At 33.2% G+C, this 18,013-nt stretch overlaps 2 protein-coding genes across 4 annotated transcripts in view; both read right to left on the bottom strand.

Annotated features, from left to right (window-relative positions):
* Positions 1-1,000: 1,000 nt before the first annotated feature.
* On the bottom strand, positions 1,001-6,562 carry LOC139426433 (uncharacterized). The gene is made up of 3 exons (XM_087162584.1): positions 6,548-6,562; positions 1,821-3,266; positions 1,001-1,129 (listed from the first exon to the last, which is right to left on the bottom strand). Exons 1-3 carry the CDS (start codon positions 6,560-6,562, stop codon positions 1,001-1,003), a joined length of 1,590 nt encoding a protein of 529 aa, XP_087018710.1.
* A 1,377-nt stretch (positions 6,563-7,939) lies between these two features.
* The window catches only part of LOC107436153 (uncharacterized), a 39,670-nt gene continuing 29,596 nt past the window's right edge, over positions 7,940-18,013 (bottom strand). The window contains exons 1-2 of one of the 3 annotated variants that reach the window (XM_016047747.5): positions 13,041-13,424; positions 7,940-10,146 (exon numbers count right to left, since the gene is read on the bottom strand). In XM_016047747.5, the coding sequence (XP_015903233.3) occupies positions 8,537-9,544 (1,008 nt within the window). In that variant the 5' untranslated portion in view covers positions 9,545-10,146; positions 13,041-13,424 and the 3' untranslated portion in view covers positions 7,940-8,536. Of the gene's footprint in view, positions 10,147-13,040; positions 13,425-18,013 lie in introns of those variants that run through there. The other 2 variants (XM_087163176.1, XM_087163177.1) reach the window with 2 other exon arrangements.

Raw genomic sequence — 18,013 nt, 5'->3', positions numbered from 1 at the left:
TAGCTTCACTTCTGTTGTCACTTGTAGTGGTAGTGTGCGCTGCTAACTTTTCTATTAGCTATTTTATATTCTCTAGCCCATAGATGATAACGATAACCGCTTGTATTCTAGCGCTCCATCGCGTTTCAGATGTGTGATCTGCCATCACGGCAGCATTATCGTAACATTGTGATTTGCAGTTTGTTAATGAAATTTCATCGTAATTTAATTTCTCTAAAATTGTATTTTCGATCGAGGCTGCATCTTTGGCATGTATTTCAATAAAACTCAAAAAAGATTCTTTGATGGAAACTTTTTTATTGATAAAATCAGCATCTACATACCTAGCGACTTGGGACATTTGTTCTCGATGAGAGATATCAGGAGTTGAATCAAACAAAAGTCTATAATATTTATTTCTTTTGATATCGTTTGTTAGTTGATTTCGAACTGTAGATGCCAGAAGATGAAGGAATTGATTTTGAATCTGTGGTGACAAATATGAGAACAACAAATTTTTCTGTTCACGAATTTTTTCATACTCTATTCACTTAATAATAGAAGCGTCGAGTAGATGTAGTAAGTAATCTTATTTGATTTATTACTTACCAAGAATGCCTTGAACTTGAAAGGTAGTAACATAGTGAAATGTACAATATAATTTATGCTGACATTAAACTTATATATAATATTTAATAACATTTCATTTTTATTCTAAGCAGAGCGCGATGACAAGGACGTGAATTAAATATTGAAATATATTTAATATGAATATGAATTTAATATAATATTTAATATGAATTAGATATTAAATATTATGAATAATATTTATGAATTAACATTTATTATATTACACTGGCACTAATTTAAATATATTTTCCAGAAATCAATTATAATAAAAAAAAATTATCCAGCAATTTTTTGTTTTGTGGACCATTTGGCGCCCCTTTGTGAGTAGCGCCCGGGGCATGATGCCCCCCCTTGCCCACCCCTCGCTACGCCACTGGGCCAAGGGACTGGTTTACCACGTCTCTAACTTGGCATTCAAGTAAGCGCACACCGGTGCTGAAGTGAGCTTGGCCCCATCATGCTGAAACCACGTGCGGTGATGAGTGGCGATCGGAACATCCTGCAGCAGTTCTGGTAGCACCTGTTCCAGAAAAATGAGATAATATTAACCATTAAGTTGCGTCAGTAGTAAGTATAAGCCAATCAAAAAGCCGTTGACTATATCAGTCTACACATTCACATAGAATCATTGTGCGCATGTGGTCGCGTTGCAAGTGGATTCTCTTGTCCACTTAATAAACCTCACCTCATCTGTAAATAGCACATGAGCTACATAGTCTGGCTGCAGCGTACATTGCTGTTCCACTCAATGGCATAAGTTCAGGCCAGAGGGAATAGAATACATTCTTATACAATAAATGATTGCTACAATGTGCTGTATCCACCCTTAAAGTTTGTACCATGAATTTGGGACCACCCGGTATAAAACTTTTATTTATTTCAAATGGCAGAGGTAATTGACATGAAAAAGCAAAAACATAGGAACAAAACAAGAAAGTAAAAAGTCATTTCCTTAGGAGCGCTCTTGCTTCCCAATATCGCTCGGTAGACAACGACCCGCGGAGGGCCCTGCAGCACAGGATGTGGCTGCCATCCAAAACAGCTTGGCTCATGCATAGAGAACAATAGGGATCAGGTGTCAGCCCTAAACGAAATAGGTGCGCGGCAAGGCAGTCATGTCCGGTATGTAGTCGAAACTGAGCCACCGCTTCGCGGCGCGGCCAGTCTGGAATGGTGTTCTGTCGAAGATCTCTCCACACTTTGGTTTTTACCCTTTCTGACAATTGATGGTGGAAATCCCCATGGATTTTTGATCTAATAGTCCTTTTTAGAGTTGAAAAGGGGACTGGACTACTAAGAGCCTGGAGAATTCTTGTGCCTCTCTTTGCCAAAACATCAGCCCTTTCATTTCCTGCAATATCACAATGCCCGGGAATCCATTGTAGGGCTACAGTTTTGCCAAAATGGTGGAGTTTGCGTATCGCATCCTGACATTTTAGAACGTCGCAATTAGAAGGGCAATGCATAGATTCAATCGAGCAAAGCGCCGCCTTCGAGTCTGAAAGGATAACCACATTTGAAAAAGACTCAATAAAACAAAAAAGCTGTTTAAGAGCAATACGGATTGCAACAACTTCCCCGTCAAAAGCAGATCTATTGGCACCCACTGGGGAACCAAAGGAGAAGAGATTACAAGAGATACCAGCTCCAGCATTTGGTTGATCTGGATGGAAAGAGCCATCTGTAAAAACTCTCAGCCAGAGCGGTTCCGGGTAACGGATTCCCATTGTCTCCAGCGCAAGAAGGTGGAGAGCAGCGGTAGATGTTTCACTTTTAACAATGTCCTGTTCAAGAGAGAGCCTGACATTAATTTTTTGGTAGTCAAGAGGGCTCACCAGTTCCACCTGACCTTCTAGTTGAGGCGGATCGATCCCAACCAATTGATCTTTAACAGTCTGAATAAATCCATTTTGAGTTTTTAAATTACGAGGAGTAAGTTGATAGTTAGTCCAGAAATTATCCATTTGGGTAAGTTTAAAGTATAGTAAGACAGCCCTTTCCCTAAAGACAACATCCAAAGGTTTAATGCCTGTGAGCAAGGTCATTGCGTCTATAGGTGTAGTTTTTCCAGCACCTGTAATTAGTCTAAGGGCCTGGTTTAGTAAGACCTCAAGCTTTTGAAATAGGGATGTAGGCATAGAGATGAGTGGTTCAGAGCAGTAAGTAAAAATTGGAAGGATGTATTTTTGATAAGTCAGAGCGAGGGTAGACCGGGCACATCCCCAGAGAGTGCCAGCAAGACGTTTTAAAATAGGGAGGCGTCTTATTACCCGCTCGGCAACAAATGCAACATGGTTCCTCCAGCTCAGTTTAGAATCAAAAACGGTTCCGAGATAAGTGAAGGAATCAACATTTTCAAGCGTAGTGCCAGAAAAAGAGAGATTTGGTATAATAAGTCGATGCATTAGTGAGAAAGTTTGAGTGGCGCACTTATTCAGATTTACTACCATATTAGTTTCCTCACACCAACGACTGAGGGATTCCAGTGCAAGATTAAGTGTGGTCTCAACAGTTGATTTAGCGTGGCGCTTTGATGCTGTGGTCCAGAAAACAAGATCATCCGCATAAAGGAGGCAATGGATGTTAGGCACTTCCGTTAAGGTGTTTATCAAGTCATTGATGTAGACGTTGAAAAGGGCACAGCTGGTAACAGCTCCCTGTGATGTAGATGGTGATAGGTAAGGTAAGATATAGCATTCGTTGTTATGTCATGATCAAGCAGTGGTAGCCCAGTGGTTATAGAATCGGACTCAAGTCTGGAAGGATACCGGGGTTCAATTCTCAACTCCACCAAGAGTACGAGCGATATACATGCTCGTAAAATCTATGGAATCGAAGTCCTGACGCTAAACAGTACCGTGGGTATAGAGGTCTGGATTCCTTCCCTTTCAGATCAGTGCATAAATTGAGGAAGTGGCCATCACATAATTGCAAGTATTTGAATCATCTTCAGAGATGTTTCCATGACCGTCATTGATAGCCTATTCTGCAGCTCACGCGAAAATGAAGTACTTACCCACCTACGTCACGATCAACGGCAAGGACAAGTCCTTTGTGTTCAGGGTTCCCACTCTTTCAAAGAAGGGAAAATTAAGGATTTTTTTAAAAAAATTAAGGAGCATAAAAATATTATGATTGTTTATCATTAAATACACAAATGGATGGTTTTTTCAATATAAATGTAAACAATAACAATCTCGACTTCAATACTGTTTGTCTAAAATAGGTACTCTTCCAGACATTCGTCTGGAGCTGTGGCGGTGACTATGGTAGCGAGGTATGATTATTTCAAGTAGGGGTGCGGGGTCCCTCTTTAGGACTGGTTTCAGCGAGAGAATAGGAGACTTCTTTCTTCGGTTTATTGTGTTAGCCCTGTTCAAAATGCCCTCTTCTTGTTTCCATAGCACTAGACTGCCGCAGAATTTGTGACGGGAAGAGTACCTATCAAACAGTACCTGCTCTAGTTCCGGTCAGCAAGTTTGCAACTGCTAAATGCAGCCCATTCTGCTAGGCGATATTTTCAAACGGATAAATTTGTTTTCAATAAAAGAAGTAAATTAAATAATTTCTGAGCTCAAATCTGCCGTATTTCATAAGATATTAATGTTAATAAGTAATTCTGGTGAGTTATTTAAATATATGTTGTCAAAAAAGGTGACATGGTTGCTAGATTTTGAATAACTCACTTTTTTGGCAGTCCTGATTTGGCCACTTTCCATTTGTTTATTAGTGTTTGTTTTTGTTGCAAGCTGTGCACCATCTTATGTTAGTATTAGCACGTTTAGCATTGTAAACACAAGTAATCAAATACCACGTTTTCCAAGAATCTCAAAATACAATGGTCACGTTGTGAGACAAATGGCTTTAAAATAAACCGGAAACAGTAACTCGGAAGTATAGACGGAATGGAGCTTGCAGCGTACCCTAGAGTAGAAAACACCATGCATACCACCAGTGCCAATTATTTACTTTTTTTTAAAAAATCAATCAATAAAAATAATAATAAAGCAATTTTATTATAATATAAGTACTGACAAAATTGTATTAATTAACAGGCCTTGCCAGAGTAGAACCAGGCACTTTTTGCGAACCCGGGTCGGGTTTTCTTAAAAACATTTTCAAATTGTTAAGGGCCAACTTCATTTATGAAGCTAATCCGTATTCCATTTTTAATGATTTCATTGAAATTGAATTGTAAAATTTAGTGCAGAAATTGAGATTTGCAATTGTTTTCATATATTTAAAATACTTTGTCATATATTTGAAAGGAAACAAAGTAAATAAAGAAATTTAGGAAAAACCTTGAAAAAAATTATAACAAGTGTTTATATTTCGCTGCTAGACATGCATCACATATTCAGTTGTGGACCAATCTTCCTGAATATTCAGCTACACCCAAAAAAATCTCTCTTTTCTCTTAATAAAATATTTCATTTATAAGGGTATATATATTAAAAGAGTTAATACTAAAAAGTTATTTGAAAGTTTTACAGCGGCCTAGGCCAATAGGCCCATACGCCAAATACAATGGAATACATTAAAAAAAGATTTAAAAAAAAAGATACTAAAAAGTTATATTAGACTTATGCATGACAGTAGTTTTCTTAAGTCCTGTCATGTTAAATTGAATTCTATTTCAGGTAAAAACAGCCCATGCTAACGTAACCCCTAATCATTCCACTTTTTTCTCATTAGGTTAAATTTAATATTTTTTTAAAATTCATTGCAATAAATATTTTCATGAAAACATTTTATTGAATAAAAATACAACTATGTTTGTTTGAGAAGATTTAACAATTTTCAAACCAATATGTTTTTTATTAGTTCTCGGTGAATATATAAATAAAAAGGTCTAAAACGATTTTTCAAAGGTATCAACGCATTCCTATGGCCAGAAAAATTGATAAGGTTCCTTAACTAACAAATTGATAAATAATTTATTTTTCCATCATTTATATTAGATAGCTACTTTTAATCTTTCTCAATATTATCCTCTACTATTATTATGATTTGATATTTTGTTTTCATCGTGAATTAACAGTTTAAAACTGAAAGTGGTATTCTTTTATTATAAAGTAATCCTGTATTATCACCATTTTACGTAACGTTTTGTAAATAAATAATGAAAAATCTTATGAAAGATATATTGAAAATGGTATGTAATTAACCTCTTGAAATAATTACTAAACAGCAAATGTGTTATATTTACTTAACACGTTGAATGCCAAGCTAATTTTACATGGTTTGCCCGTCTGGCCAAACGGTAATTAACTACTAACTGAATTTGCAAATTTGACAGATTTTGCTAGTTTCTTAGAAAATATTTATTCGCTGTCAGGAGTAAGTTGGCATCTCTGTGAATATAAATACTACAACTATTTTCGTGTGTTCTATATTGCATTAATTTCATCAAACCATTTTGGTAAAGATAATAATATAATATTAAAAATTTACTCTAATCATGTGTTTCTAATAATCTTGGCTTCACCGGTCACCCCCATGGCATTCAACGTGTTAATTAACTTTACATAATATTACTAAACAATCCGGCGGAAAGCATGAACTAATTTTAAAGCAACCAAAAGTTAAATAGAAATTGAAAAAAAAACAAAAAAATAAAAACAGTATATTAATATGCAATGTTTCTTGAATAAAATGATTATTAAAATCTAAGTATGTATTTTATTCTAATGGACATTGATGGCAAAATGCTTGGGATCTTTTAATTGGGTAGATTTAAATTTTTATGTATCAATCTGTATATATCTTTCAGGAATAAAAATAATGGTGTAACAATCTAAAACTTCAAAACAAGTTATAAACTTGTTTTGATGTTTTAGATTATTACACAATAGGTATTTAACTTTCTTATTAGAAGCAAATCATGCACTTTTATTCAGCACTCTGGAATTAAAGTTTAAAATATTTTTGGAAATACTTTGGGTTTTATCATGTTACCACTTTCTATAAATTTACAGCTACTTATTACACACTGAAATATTTTACAAATTTATTTAATTCCTCAAGATTTTGGTAATACTTTTGGTATGGATTCCAATTCAAAATATTTATTTTTTCTGATACTTCTTTTCTTAGGTTTTTACTTCATTCCTATAAGCAGATGCGTTACCAGTTGAACTGAATTTCTTGAATTCTGTTGATTTTGAAGGTCAGAGTGGGTCTTCTATTTGGGTACCTTTGAACTGCCCCCCCCCCCCCAAAAAAAGGAGTATATCTTCCATGTGCTTTCTTTTCTTTGTTCACACTCAATTCGTTTCTTACAGAATGCTTCATTCTCCTCACAGAGTATCAGTCTAGGCAAAATATTAATAATGAACGAACATGCTTTCTTTTCCCTGTCTATAGCTGTATCACATACATACCTTCCTGTCCCCCTATAAAGCTCTATCATCGATGTTCAGTCTAATTCTACGTGAAAAAAGAACGACTTTTTGTTTTAAAAAATTGAACTGAAAAAATGTTCATATCAACTATAGGGATACTGAAAAATTAAGGACTTTTAAAAAACTTGCACCAAAATTAAGTACTTTTAAGAGACCTTATTTTTCAAAGTAAAAGTTTTCAAGGACCGTGGAAACCCTGTAGTTCGATCCTGCCGAAATACCGTTTTTGCGGTACCCCCAGAGAAATTGATTTGTTGGCGAACTTTGGAGGAACTCGGTTCAAGGAAAGTTTCCAACCAACAAAAATTTTTAGAAGGCTGTGGGGTCTCAGGTGCCCCGGGTTCGAATCTCAGCTGAGGCTGGTTGATCTGAATTCTGTAACAAACTCGCACGAACCACAGTGCTGATGTAAAATGTTCCCAGTGGGTAGGTGGATTATGGGTTAGAGTTCCCCAGCTGCAGGATAATCCTGGGAGGTTTTTGTGATTTTCCTCATTATGTAACGAAAATACGGTGTAGTTTCATCAAAGTGCCCTCCACAGAGATAAATTTCCCCCAATACTTTATCCAGGAGTCCCTTAATTCTTGGATTAGGTTCGAAATTACAAGGCTAAGGAGTTGATCACTAGTAGTCGTAAATCCAAAAATTGAGCTTTATGCTGCTTAAAATCCAAAAAATCTTACAGTTAAACAAAAATCATAAAACAGGGCCCAGAGCTTTATGTTCCTGTTGTGGACGGAGATTCTCCGGGGGTGGAGGGTTTCGTTTATTGAGCTAACTAAAAAAAGATTTTCCAGAATGACTATTTTTACTTTAGCCACAACTGTTTAATTACATTCTGCACAGAACTCTTTTTACATATAAACTACAAGAATAAGAATTCAAAACACATTAAAACATTATATGGACAGCTAAACCACTATAATGTAAAAATAAAACTTTTATTACTAATTTTTACACTCAATAGTATTAACAAAACTGATGACATTTAGGGTAAACTTCAGTAAAAATTTTCTTAACGCATCTCAGAAGAATAAGAATTTTCAATAGAATGAACTTGACTGTGCAGAGTTAGAAGATCCTTTCAGGAAAAACTCTTATAACATATACTATAAGAATAATGTTTCTCCCCAGTATGAATATGATTGTGCACAGACAGTACACTTTCTATAGAAAAAGTTTTTTTTTACATTTTTGACAAGGATAAGGTTTTTTACCAGCAAGAGTGCGACTGTGTATAGTTTAATTATGCTTCTGTGAAGAACTATTATTACATACACCACAAGAAAAAGGTTTCTCACTATGAACATGCCTATGTCTGAACAGAACATGCCCCGATAAAAAACTTTTATTACACAAGTAACAAGAATCAGTGTGTTCAAATGTGATGAGTCAAAATTATCTTCAACAAAAATCTCTTATAGCAAATATACTACAAGAATAAGGCTTCTCTCCTGTATGAGTGCAACTGTTCAGTTAAATTCTTCCTTTTTGAAAAACTCTTATTACATACACTACAGGATCAAGGTTTTTCACCAGTATGAACACGGCTGTATCTGGACAAATGCTGTCCTGTATAAAGGTGTGCAGTTAAGTTTTGTTTCGTTGTAAAACTTTTATTACATGCACTGCAAGAATAAGGCATCTCTCTGGTATGGACACGTCTGTGCACAGTCAATGCTGTCCTTTGTGAAAAACTTTTATTGCATATTTCACAAGAATAAGGCTTTTCACCAGTATGAGAGCGACTGTGATCAGTTAGATGCGACTTCTGTGAAAAACTTTTATTGCATGCACTACAAGAATAAGGTTTCTCCCCAGTATGAACCCGGCTGTGAACAGACAGTGTACTTTCACGTGAAAAACTTTTATTACATATACCACAAGAATGTGGTTTCTCTCCAGTATGCTTGCGAATGTGTAAAGTCAGTGATGACTTTCTTGAAAAACTCTTATTACATACATCACAAGAATATGGTTTCTCTCCTGTATGAATGCGATAGTGTATAGACAGTGTTGACTGTTGTGCAAAACTCTTATTACATTCACTGCAAGAATACGGTGTTTCACCAGTATGAACACGTCTGTGCTCAGTCAATGTTGTCTCCCGTGAAAAACTTTTATTGCATATCTCACAAGAATAAGGCTTTTCACCAGTATGAGTGCGACTGTGATCAGTTAGATGAGCATTCCGTGAAAAACTTTTATTGCATGCACTACAAGAATAAGGTTTCTCCCCAGTATGAACCAGGCTGTGCTGAGAGAGTTTAGTGCCACAAGCAAAACTTTTATTACATATACCACAAGAATATAGTTTCTCTCCTGTATGATTACGAATGTGTAAACTCAGACTTGACTTTCTTGAAAAACTCTTATTACATTCACTGCAAGAATAAGGTTTTTCACCAGTAAGAGCATATCTGTGAGTAGACAATATTCTCTTTTGTGAGAAACTTTTATTACATAGGTCAGAAGAATAAGGCTTTTCACTACTATGTGTGCCAACGTGTTGATTTGAATTCATTTTCATTGAAAATTTCTTACTACATACTCAAAAAGATGTTATCTGTATGAGTTTGGAGCATTATTATACTTTGTGAGTTATACTGATTGGGATCTAATAACTTTTATATAGCTTAATTATGTTATTGAAGATATTTATATGAGCTGTAATGATAAGGATATATAAGTGTGTACTGACTTAGATTTCAGTTTCTATTACTGTTTTAGACTTTTCAGCATTAGTTTACGGTTAAGACCTGGAATTTTTTTATAAAAGCTACAACAGTAATTTTACAAGAATAATATTTTCCTGTTGATTGAGTAACTGATGTAAGTGAAAATTACTACACATTACATTAAAATACTCTAAAAGAAGTATTTAAATTATTATCAGTAACTAAGCATAATAAGTGTTTAAACTATTATCAATACATATAAGTTATACAATGGAATGAATGAACAACAATTAGACATCGTTTTTAAATACCACACAATATTATAGTCTTTAGGCAATGTAAACCAATTTCTTCAACTTTTCACAGTGGCAGTAGAAACTAGTTTAAAGAATCTAAGGTAAACATCAAGTGTCACGAAATACTGGCTACTGTATCCAACTTAAGAAAAACAAATCTGAAAAAAAAATATATATAAATAAAAAAAACTAATAAACAAATAAATTAAATATGTGTCTTGATATAATGTATAGAGTATTTAAAACTTGAATAAATACTTTTATTGCTGTAAAATCAAAATTCAAATTATGGCAACTTTTACAATGCACAAATTATATGAAAGATATCACCTTCAATGATTTTTTGTTCTAAAAATAAGATGTGTAAATTTATATTAATCGTGGTCCCTTTTGCAAAAAAATAATTCAAAACACGTACCTATTACTTGTACACGTACCTATTACAAGGTGCAGAGCAGAGAGACAAAAACAAATGGGAGGGACGACTAACCAAATTCTACCTATTACTTTAGTCCCATGAACACAGGCAAATTTAACAACACACACCTAACCTATTCGTTTTGTTGTCACATTATTTAAAAATCACACATCACAATTCGTATTCACACGTTTTAAAAAACATAAGTTTTGATTCTTCTTGCAAATTATAAGTCACACACCATAATTCGTATTAATGCGAACTCAAAATTGTACATTTCATTTTGTATTAACATTAACGAGATGTAAACGATTAATGTTCTGCCGTTTAATAAATCATACGTTCTTGCTCGTCTCACAATTCAAGAATGATACACTGTGAGTCATTGTCACACGATTTAAGAAGCTCATAAAGTTATTCATATTCGCAAATTTTAAAAATCGTACGTCGTGAGTCTTCTCGAAATTTAAAAACCACATATTGCGCTTCATATTCACACATTTTAAAAATCATAGGTTATGAGTCTTCTCGAAATTTAGAAACCACACATCTCGATTTGTAAACCACGAACCGTATTTTTTATTTGCATAATTTCAGAATCACACATAGCAATTCGTTTTTAAAAGCAATGTGAAAAATAACTCAACTCTATTTTTATTCAAGAATTTTAAAAATCAGGAAAGGAAGAACACTTTCTAACACTTATTCCGAAACTAAGTTATTTGCCCTAAGTTTAATAGTACCCATAACAACAGCTTCAGTCGAAAGACTTCATTACCAGAATGAATTTGGCATGTTCAAAATTACAGAGCAGTCTTAAAACAAAATCATTAATTTTTAATTTAATGGCTCAAAATGATCTGATGATCAAATAGATAAAATTATCACAATATTTAAAAGTTTACAACTTGCAGGATAACCATTAAGAAATTATTTAAAAAATTTTCTACCAACTAGGACCATTTTATATAATTTATTATTACATGCTGGGAGATGATTTGTATACATTTGAGCTGCAAAAATATGTTATCAAGATAAGTTTTGTAAATTTTAATTAATTGTTAAGATATAAATGTATTAACTGTAAATAGTAAGCGTCATGTTAAAAAAAGTATTAGTCTCAAAGAGTTGTGAAGAAGTATATTAATAGTTTTCTTTTTTTTATTATTATAATTATTAAGGAAAATAGTTCCTCAAAATTAATGTTTTCTTTCTTTCTTTCTTTTTCTTCCCTCGCTCAGCCCCTGCCTCTTATACTATGTGGTCCTTTCAGCATGTCACCTCAGTACTGGCAATCATGCGGCAAAATTCATGAAATTATGCATCTGTGGTTAAAAAAAATCTTGGTTAAGAACTATAACTTAAAACACTTCAAATAACATTTTTTTTTAAATAACTAATATTGCAATTTCTTTTATATCTCAAATTAAAAGTTTGTATGTAAATAATTAACATACAGTGCATAGCTTAGACTTTAAATGCTAAAACAACCATAACCTTTTTAATTAACTATATTACTTAAGCATCTATTCACTTTTACTACTAAGATACTGTTTAATTTCGAAAAAATTCTTTTTCTTCAATCAGTTGATACTTACAATAAACAGAAGATAGTGTCATAGAATAGTATTGTTGAAAACAAATTAAATAAATATTTTCCATAAATATTGTCATAACTTTTGTTCAAGGGTATATTTAAACTTTATAAATGCAAATCCCTTTTACTTGCCTATAATTTTAGTTATAAAACAGCTAAAATATTACAGTATGAAAATATGTCATTAATAACAAAAGAGCAAATTTAGCTCCAAATTCAAATATTGATGCTAATAAAATAAAAGTATCGACATTCGTTGGCATCTGAAATTTTACCACGAGGTCTAACATAGGGGTTTATAATATATGCTAACTGGAAAACGCATGTTACCGGAGACTGATATTAGTTTACGTCAATTTTTTACCATTTTTACCCGCCTAATACCTCAAAAATTTATAGTGCCTCGTTAGTCACAGCCTAGAATGATGATGCTTTGATGTAGAAATCGATACGGAAAACAGAGCCTCCGAAATGCAAATTTGAAACAATGATTTGAGATAAAGAAAGCAGTAATCACATAATACTCTAGTGCAGTGACATCTAGTGTTATATTGATATTAAATTTTGTTAAAAGAATAATTATTATTCAGTCACATTATTTTCAAAATAAATTTATAGGTATTTCAAATATTTATAGCAAGTAAAAACAAAGAAATATTACTAAATAAATTTCAAAATATGTGTCGTTATTTTATCAGTACTTTTCGGTTAGCTAGGAGCAAGTGAAAAGTCACCAAAAATTTTCACTTACACCGACTATATTTAAAAATATTCATTTAGTTTATTATTTTCTAAGTGCGTAAAAACTAAAAATTAAACAATTTTAAACAATCAATAGAGTTTACACCCTACAAACCAAAAATTACAGTTTTATCATGTGGAAAATTATGAATTTTTATTTATGATGACACATTATTCAATTTACATCAATGGGACAGTGAGAAACACTTTTTGTCTGGGAAGATTTAACAAACAAATAACTAATCACATTTAAAATGTTAGAATAAGAAAGCATAATTAATGTTTTTATAATATACCAAATTATTTATGCAGCATGAATATTATCCACTTAAACAACAAAGATGTTTCTTCTTTTGCTGATTTTTCTTACTCCAAAAGATGAGGGGTTTTTTTTCAATATAAAGAAGATGGTGCAATAAAATATGATTATCTTCAAGAAAACATACTTAATTAATATTTTTATGAATACACTTCACATAAATTTAGTCAAAATACGGGTGTTTTCAACATTATAAATCTAAGACACATTTAATTGCTTAAATTTTTTGCATGAATCTGTTTACGTTTATTGATAACTATTTCTACCCGCCCACCACTTAGAAGATTCATCTAATTCTGATGATTTTTGGTCATTTTAGGAATTGGTGACTGGGTGAAGTGAGCTTTACGCTCGCTTTTGTGAAGAAAATTACTTTAAATTCCATCAATCTTCTTGTAACCCCATATTGATTGCTAATCCGCACTGTGCCAAACTTACTCGCCAAAGTAAAGTTCTCTTTGGCGCTGTTGAAGGAAAAGCTTTTTTCGGAGGAAGCCATTTTATGAATTTGGTTGCGTGGGATTTCATATTTTATCATGATGGAAGTTTTAATTGCAGGTAATTTTGATTAATTAAAGATTTATAACATTAGTGTATGTTTCAAAGCATTATTTAAAAAAAAATTACATGACATTTAAAAAAGATTAATGAATTTTATTACGCTTTAAAATTTTAATTACATAGTTCGTTTTTGTTTAGATTTCTAAAGTTCTGTAAGATTTTCATTTATCGAAGTTTTCTCTGCTTCCTTAGAAATCCTTTGTTCGATTTGCCAATGTGTGAAGCAGTTTAGTAATGAAATTTCTTATATTTAAATTAGATGATTTATGTTTACCTCAGTGACATAATACAAAGGTACCTTTTTTCTAGAAAATATATTGTTAATTAATTTTTATTTTTTTGAAAGCTTTTATAGTTTTCAGACTCTCTAGAGAAGTATTTCTTGTATACGTGTACTTGTTAAATGATTTATCATTTGTGTTAAAAGAAGAATCGTTATAAGTATCGTCATTTGAAGACCTGTCATTTCAAGACGTAAGAATTGTCATTTGAGAGAAATAATCGTTATAAAGCAGGTTGCAGGTTGTCATCGCCTTCTTGGGGTCGATATAGACCACTTTCGGAATCACTGCTCTAACGTACGGTGGTGCGCAGCTTGCACCAAGAACAAAGAGTAATAGACAAGTAAAAAGTGGATAGATCAAAATTGCCAGATAAGAAATTCTTTCTATATCTTTTAACCATGCCACCTACTTTAACTATCATCTATGAATAACTTAAAAGAATATTCACTTCAAACTTAGAAGAATTTCTTAATATCTTACAGCAGATTTGAGCTCAGACATTATTCGCCACGCATAATTTGCTGGCGTGGGTTTAGAATTAATATTTGGCAAATAAGGGGCGATACTCCTGCCTCCTCGCGTCGACTTGTTCTTCACCCCAACTTTGAATTTGAAAGAGTGATCGATAATTACTCCCCTTCTTGGTTTTGGATGATTCTGCTGGAACACCCTTTAGACCCTCCTGCACTACTGAATTTTAATTGTCATCGTTTGAAAGGAGGCAGCGTATCCATTACCCAACCAGGAAAATGCTAAAGCTCGCTTCAAATAGCAAATGCATTTAAAAAACACTTGAATTTTATTATGTCGTATCTGTTTTGTACTAATGCAGATGTAATTTAATAATTGTCATTATAACTATAATATTTATTTGTTGCTATGTTTTAACAAATTATATTTGGAATTACTGGGTTCATTAAAAGACTTTTTTTTAAAATTAAAAAAATTATTTTGTCATAATTGTGTTACCTACATTTATTCTAAATATAAGGTAAGTAATCAGTTGCATTCTATTTATTTTGACAAATTAAGCAGTAATGAAAAGTTAATTTTACCTATAATATAAAAAAATGCATTAACACTTTCGCACTCATCAAGAATTTTCTCATTATAGAAATTTCCGAGTTAGAAACCGAAGAAAATACGTAGATCCTCTTTTTGAGTACAGGATATATTTTTTATTTTACAAGGAATACATTTTCTTTTATTTTTTCATTAATCAAATAATTAAAATGAAAGAAATAATTATTGCAATTTAAACCATATTTTCACATATAAATCGTTAAGTTCCAATAACTAAGAAAAACTCAGACTGATGAAAAAGGTTACCCCCCAGAATAATGAAAACCATATTTTCACATATAAATCGTTAAGTTCCAATAACTAAGAAAAACTCAGACTGATGAAAAACGTTACTCCCCAGAATAATAATGTAAATTGATGGAAAAGAGAGAGAATTTATTTACGTAATTAAAAGCTGAAAAGAATTAAATACAAGGTGGTCCCGGGTACAGATTTTAAAAGTAAAAACAGGACATTGTACCAATAGTCGCAAATAATGCGATGAGGTGCAAACCCAAATAATAAGAGACGAAAGGATAAACAAAGTGTAAATTGAAAGCGTCGTTGACAAGTGTAATGTTTACTGCAACTGTTAAAAATTGCATCCACCAGTAGCGATACATGCTTGAAAGCTTCAGTGGAGTGATTGGTGTACACATGCAGCAGCTTCGGATATTCGAACAACGAGATCTGAGTCAAATGGAGTCCCATAAACAAGATTCTTCAGATGTCCCCATAAAAAGAAATCGAGCTTCGATAAATTGGGAGATCAAAGTGGCCAAGGGACTTGTCCACCACGCCTCTAACGTGGCATTCAAGTAAGCACACATCGCTGCTGAATTGAGCTTGGCCCCATCAAGCTGAAACCACGTGCGGTGATGAGTGGCGATCGGAACATCCTGCAGCAGTTCTGGTAGCACCTGTTCCAGAAAAATGAGGTAATATTTACCATTAAATCGCGTCAGTAGTAAGTATAAGCCGAATAAAAAGTCGTTTACTATATCAGTCTACACATTCACACATAGAATCATTGTACGCACGTGGTCGCATTGCAAGTGGATTCTCTTGTCCACTTAATAAACCTCACCTTATCTGTAAATAGCACATGAGCTACATAGTCTGGCTGCAGCGTACATTGCTGTTCAACTCAATGACATAAGTTCAGGCCAGAGGGAATAGAATACATTCTTATACAATAAATGATTGTTACAATGTGCTGTATCTACCTTTAAAGTTTGTACCATGAATCTGGGACCACCCTGTATAAAACTAATAAAAGCAGAGACATGCCATGCTACAATCTTGGAAGAGTGACGTCACGGAAGAATAACGTTTTAACTAACATCACACCATCGATAAGATTAAATGGCACTGTCAATGAAAATTTCATGATGATTTTTCCCTTAAGACTAGCTTTATTCAAGGATTTTTTTTAACGTTTGAAAACCCTAAGACAACCGATTTAGGGATTTTATATTGTTTTCCAAGGTTTTGGATTAGAGTAATGTGAGTAGAATAGAGCAGATTGTTACAGACCTCTTTTTAAGCTTAGATGGTTTTTTACGTAAACCGCATTCGTTGTAGATGGTGATAGGTAAGGTAAGATATAGCATTCGTTGTTATGTCATGATCAAGCAGTGGTTGCCCAGTGGTTATAGAATCGGACTCAAGTCTGAAAGGATACCGGGGTTCAATTCTCAACTCCACCAAGTGTACGTGCTCGTAAAATCTATGGAATCGAAGTTCTGTCGCTAAACAGTACCATGGGTATAGAGATCTGGATTCCTTCCCTTTCAGATCAGTGCATAAATTGAGGAAGTGGCCATCCCATAATTGCAAGTCAGCTTCAGAGATGTTTCCATGACCGCCATTGATAGCCTATTCTGCAACTCTTGTGCGACGAAAGTAAAGTACTTACCAATGACGTCACGATCAACAGCAATGAAAAGTCCGCTTTTGTGTTCAGGGTTCCCACTCTTTCAAAGAAGGAAAAATTAAGGACTTTTTTGAAAAATTAAGGAGCATAAAAATACTATGATTGTTTATCATTAAATATACATATGGATGGTGTTTTCAATATAAATGTAAACAATAACAATCTCAAGCTCAATACCTGCTCTAGTTCCGGTTAGCAAGTTTGCAACTGCTTTTGTTTTCAATAAAAGAAGTAAATTAGATAATTTCTGAGCTCAAATCTGCCGTATTTCATAAGATATTAATGCTATTAAGTAATTCTGGTGAGTTTGGAGTGAGAATTTGTTTAGTTATTTAAAGATATATTGTTAAAATAGATGACATGGTTGCTAGATTTTGAATAGCTCACTTTTTTGGTAGTCCTGATTTGGCCTCTTTCCATTTGTTTATTACTGTTTGTTCTTGTTGCAAGCTGTGCACCATCTTACGTTAGAGTTAGCACCTTTAGCATTGTTAACACAAGTATTGTTGGCATTATAAACACAAATAATAAATAATCAAATACCACATTTTGCAAAAATCTCAAGATACAATAGTCACGTTGTGAGCCAAATGACTTTAAAATACACCGGAAACAGTTACCCGGAAGTATAGGCGGTATTGAGCTTGCAGCGTTCCCTAGTGTAGAAAATACCATGCATACCAATAGTGCCAATTATTTATCTATTTTTTTTTAAAAATCTATCAATAAAAAATAATAAAAAAGCAATATTATTATAATATAAGTACTGACATAATTATATTAATTAACAGGGCTTGCCAGAGTAGACCCAGTCAATTTTTGCGAACCCGGGTCGGTTTTTTTTAAAAAGTATTTTCGGATTGTTGAGGGCCAACGACATTTATGAAGCTAATCCGTATTCCATTTTTAATGATTTTATTGAAATTGAATTGTAAAATTTAGTTCAGAAATTAAGATTTGCAATTTTTTTCCTTCGTTTAAAAAACTCAGATATTTAAAATACTTTTTCATATACACTGCTGGCCACCATAAATGCAACACCCTGAAGGAAGCATGCAAATAACATAATATTTACAACATGCATTAGCGGAGGTGAGATATGCAAAT

Source organism: Parasteatoda tepidariorum, chromosome 5 (genome assembly GCF_982258835.1).
Source record: "Parasteatoda tepidariorum strain Cologne lab strain chromosome 5, Ptep-v5.0, whole genome shotgun sequence".
NCBI classification, from domain to species: Eukaryota; Metazoa; Arthropoda; class Arachnida; order Araneae; family Theridiidae; genus Parasteatoda; species Parasteatoda tepidariorum.
This window is presented reverse-complemented; position numbering and strand designations above follow the sequence as displayed.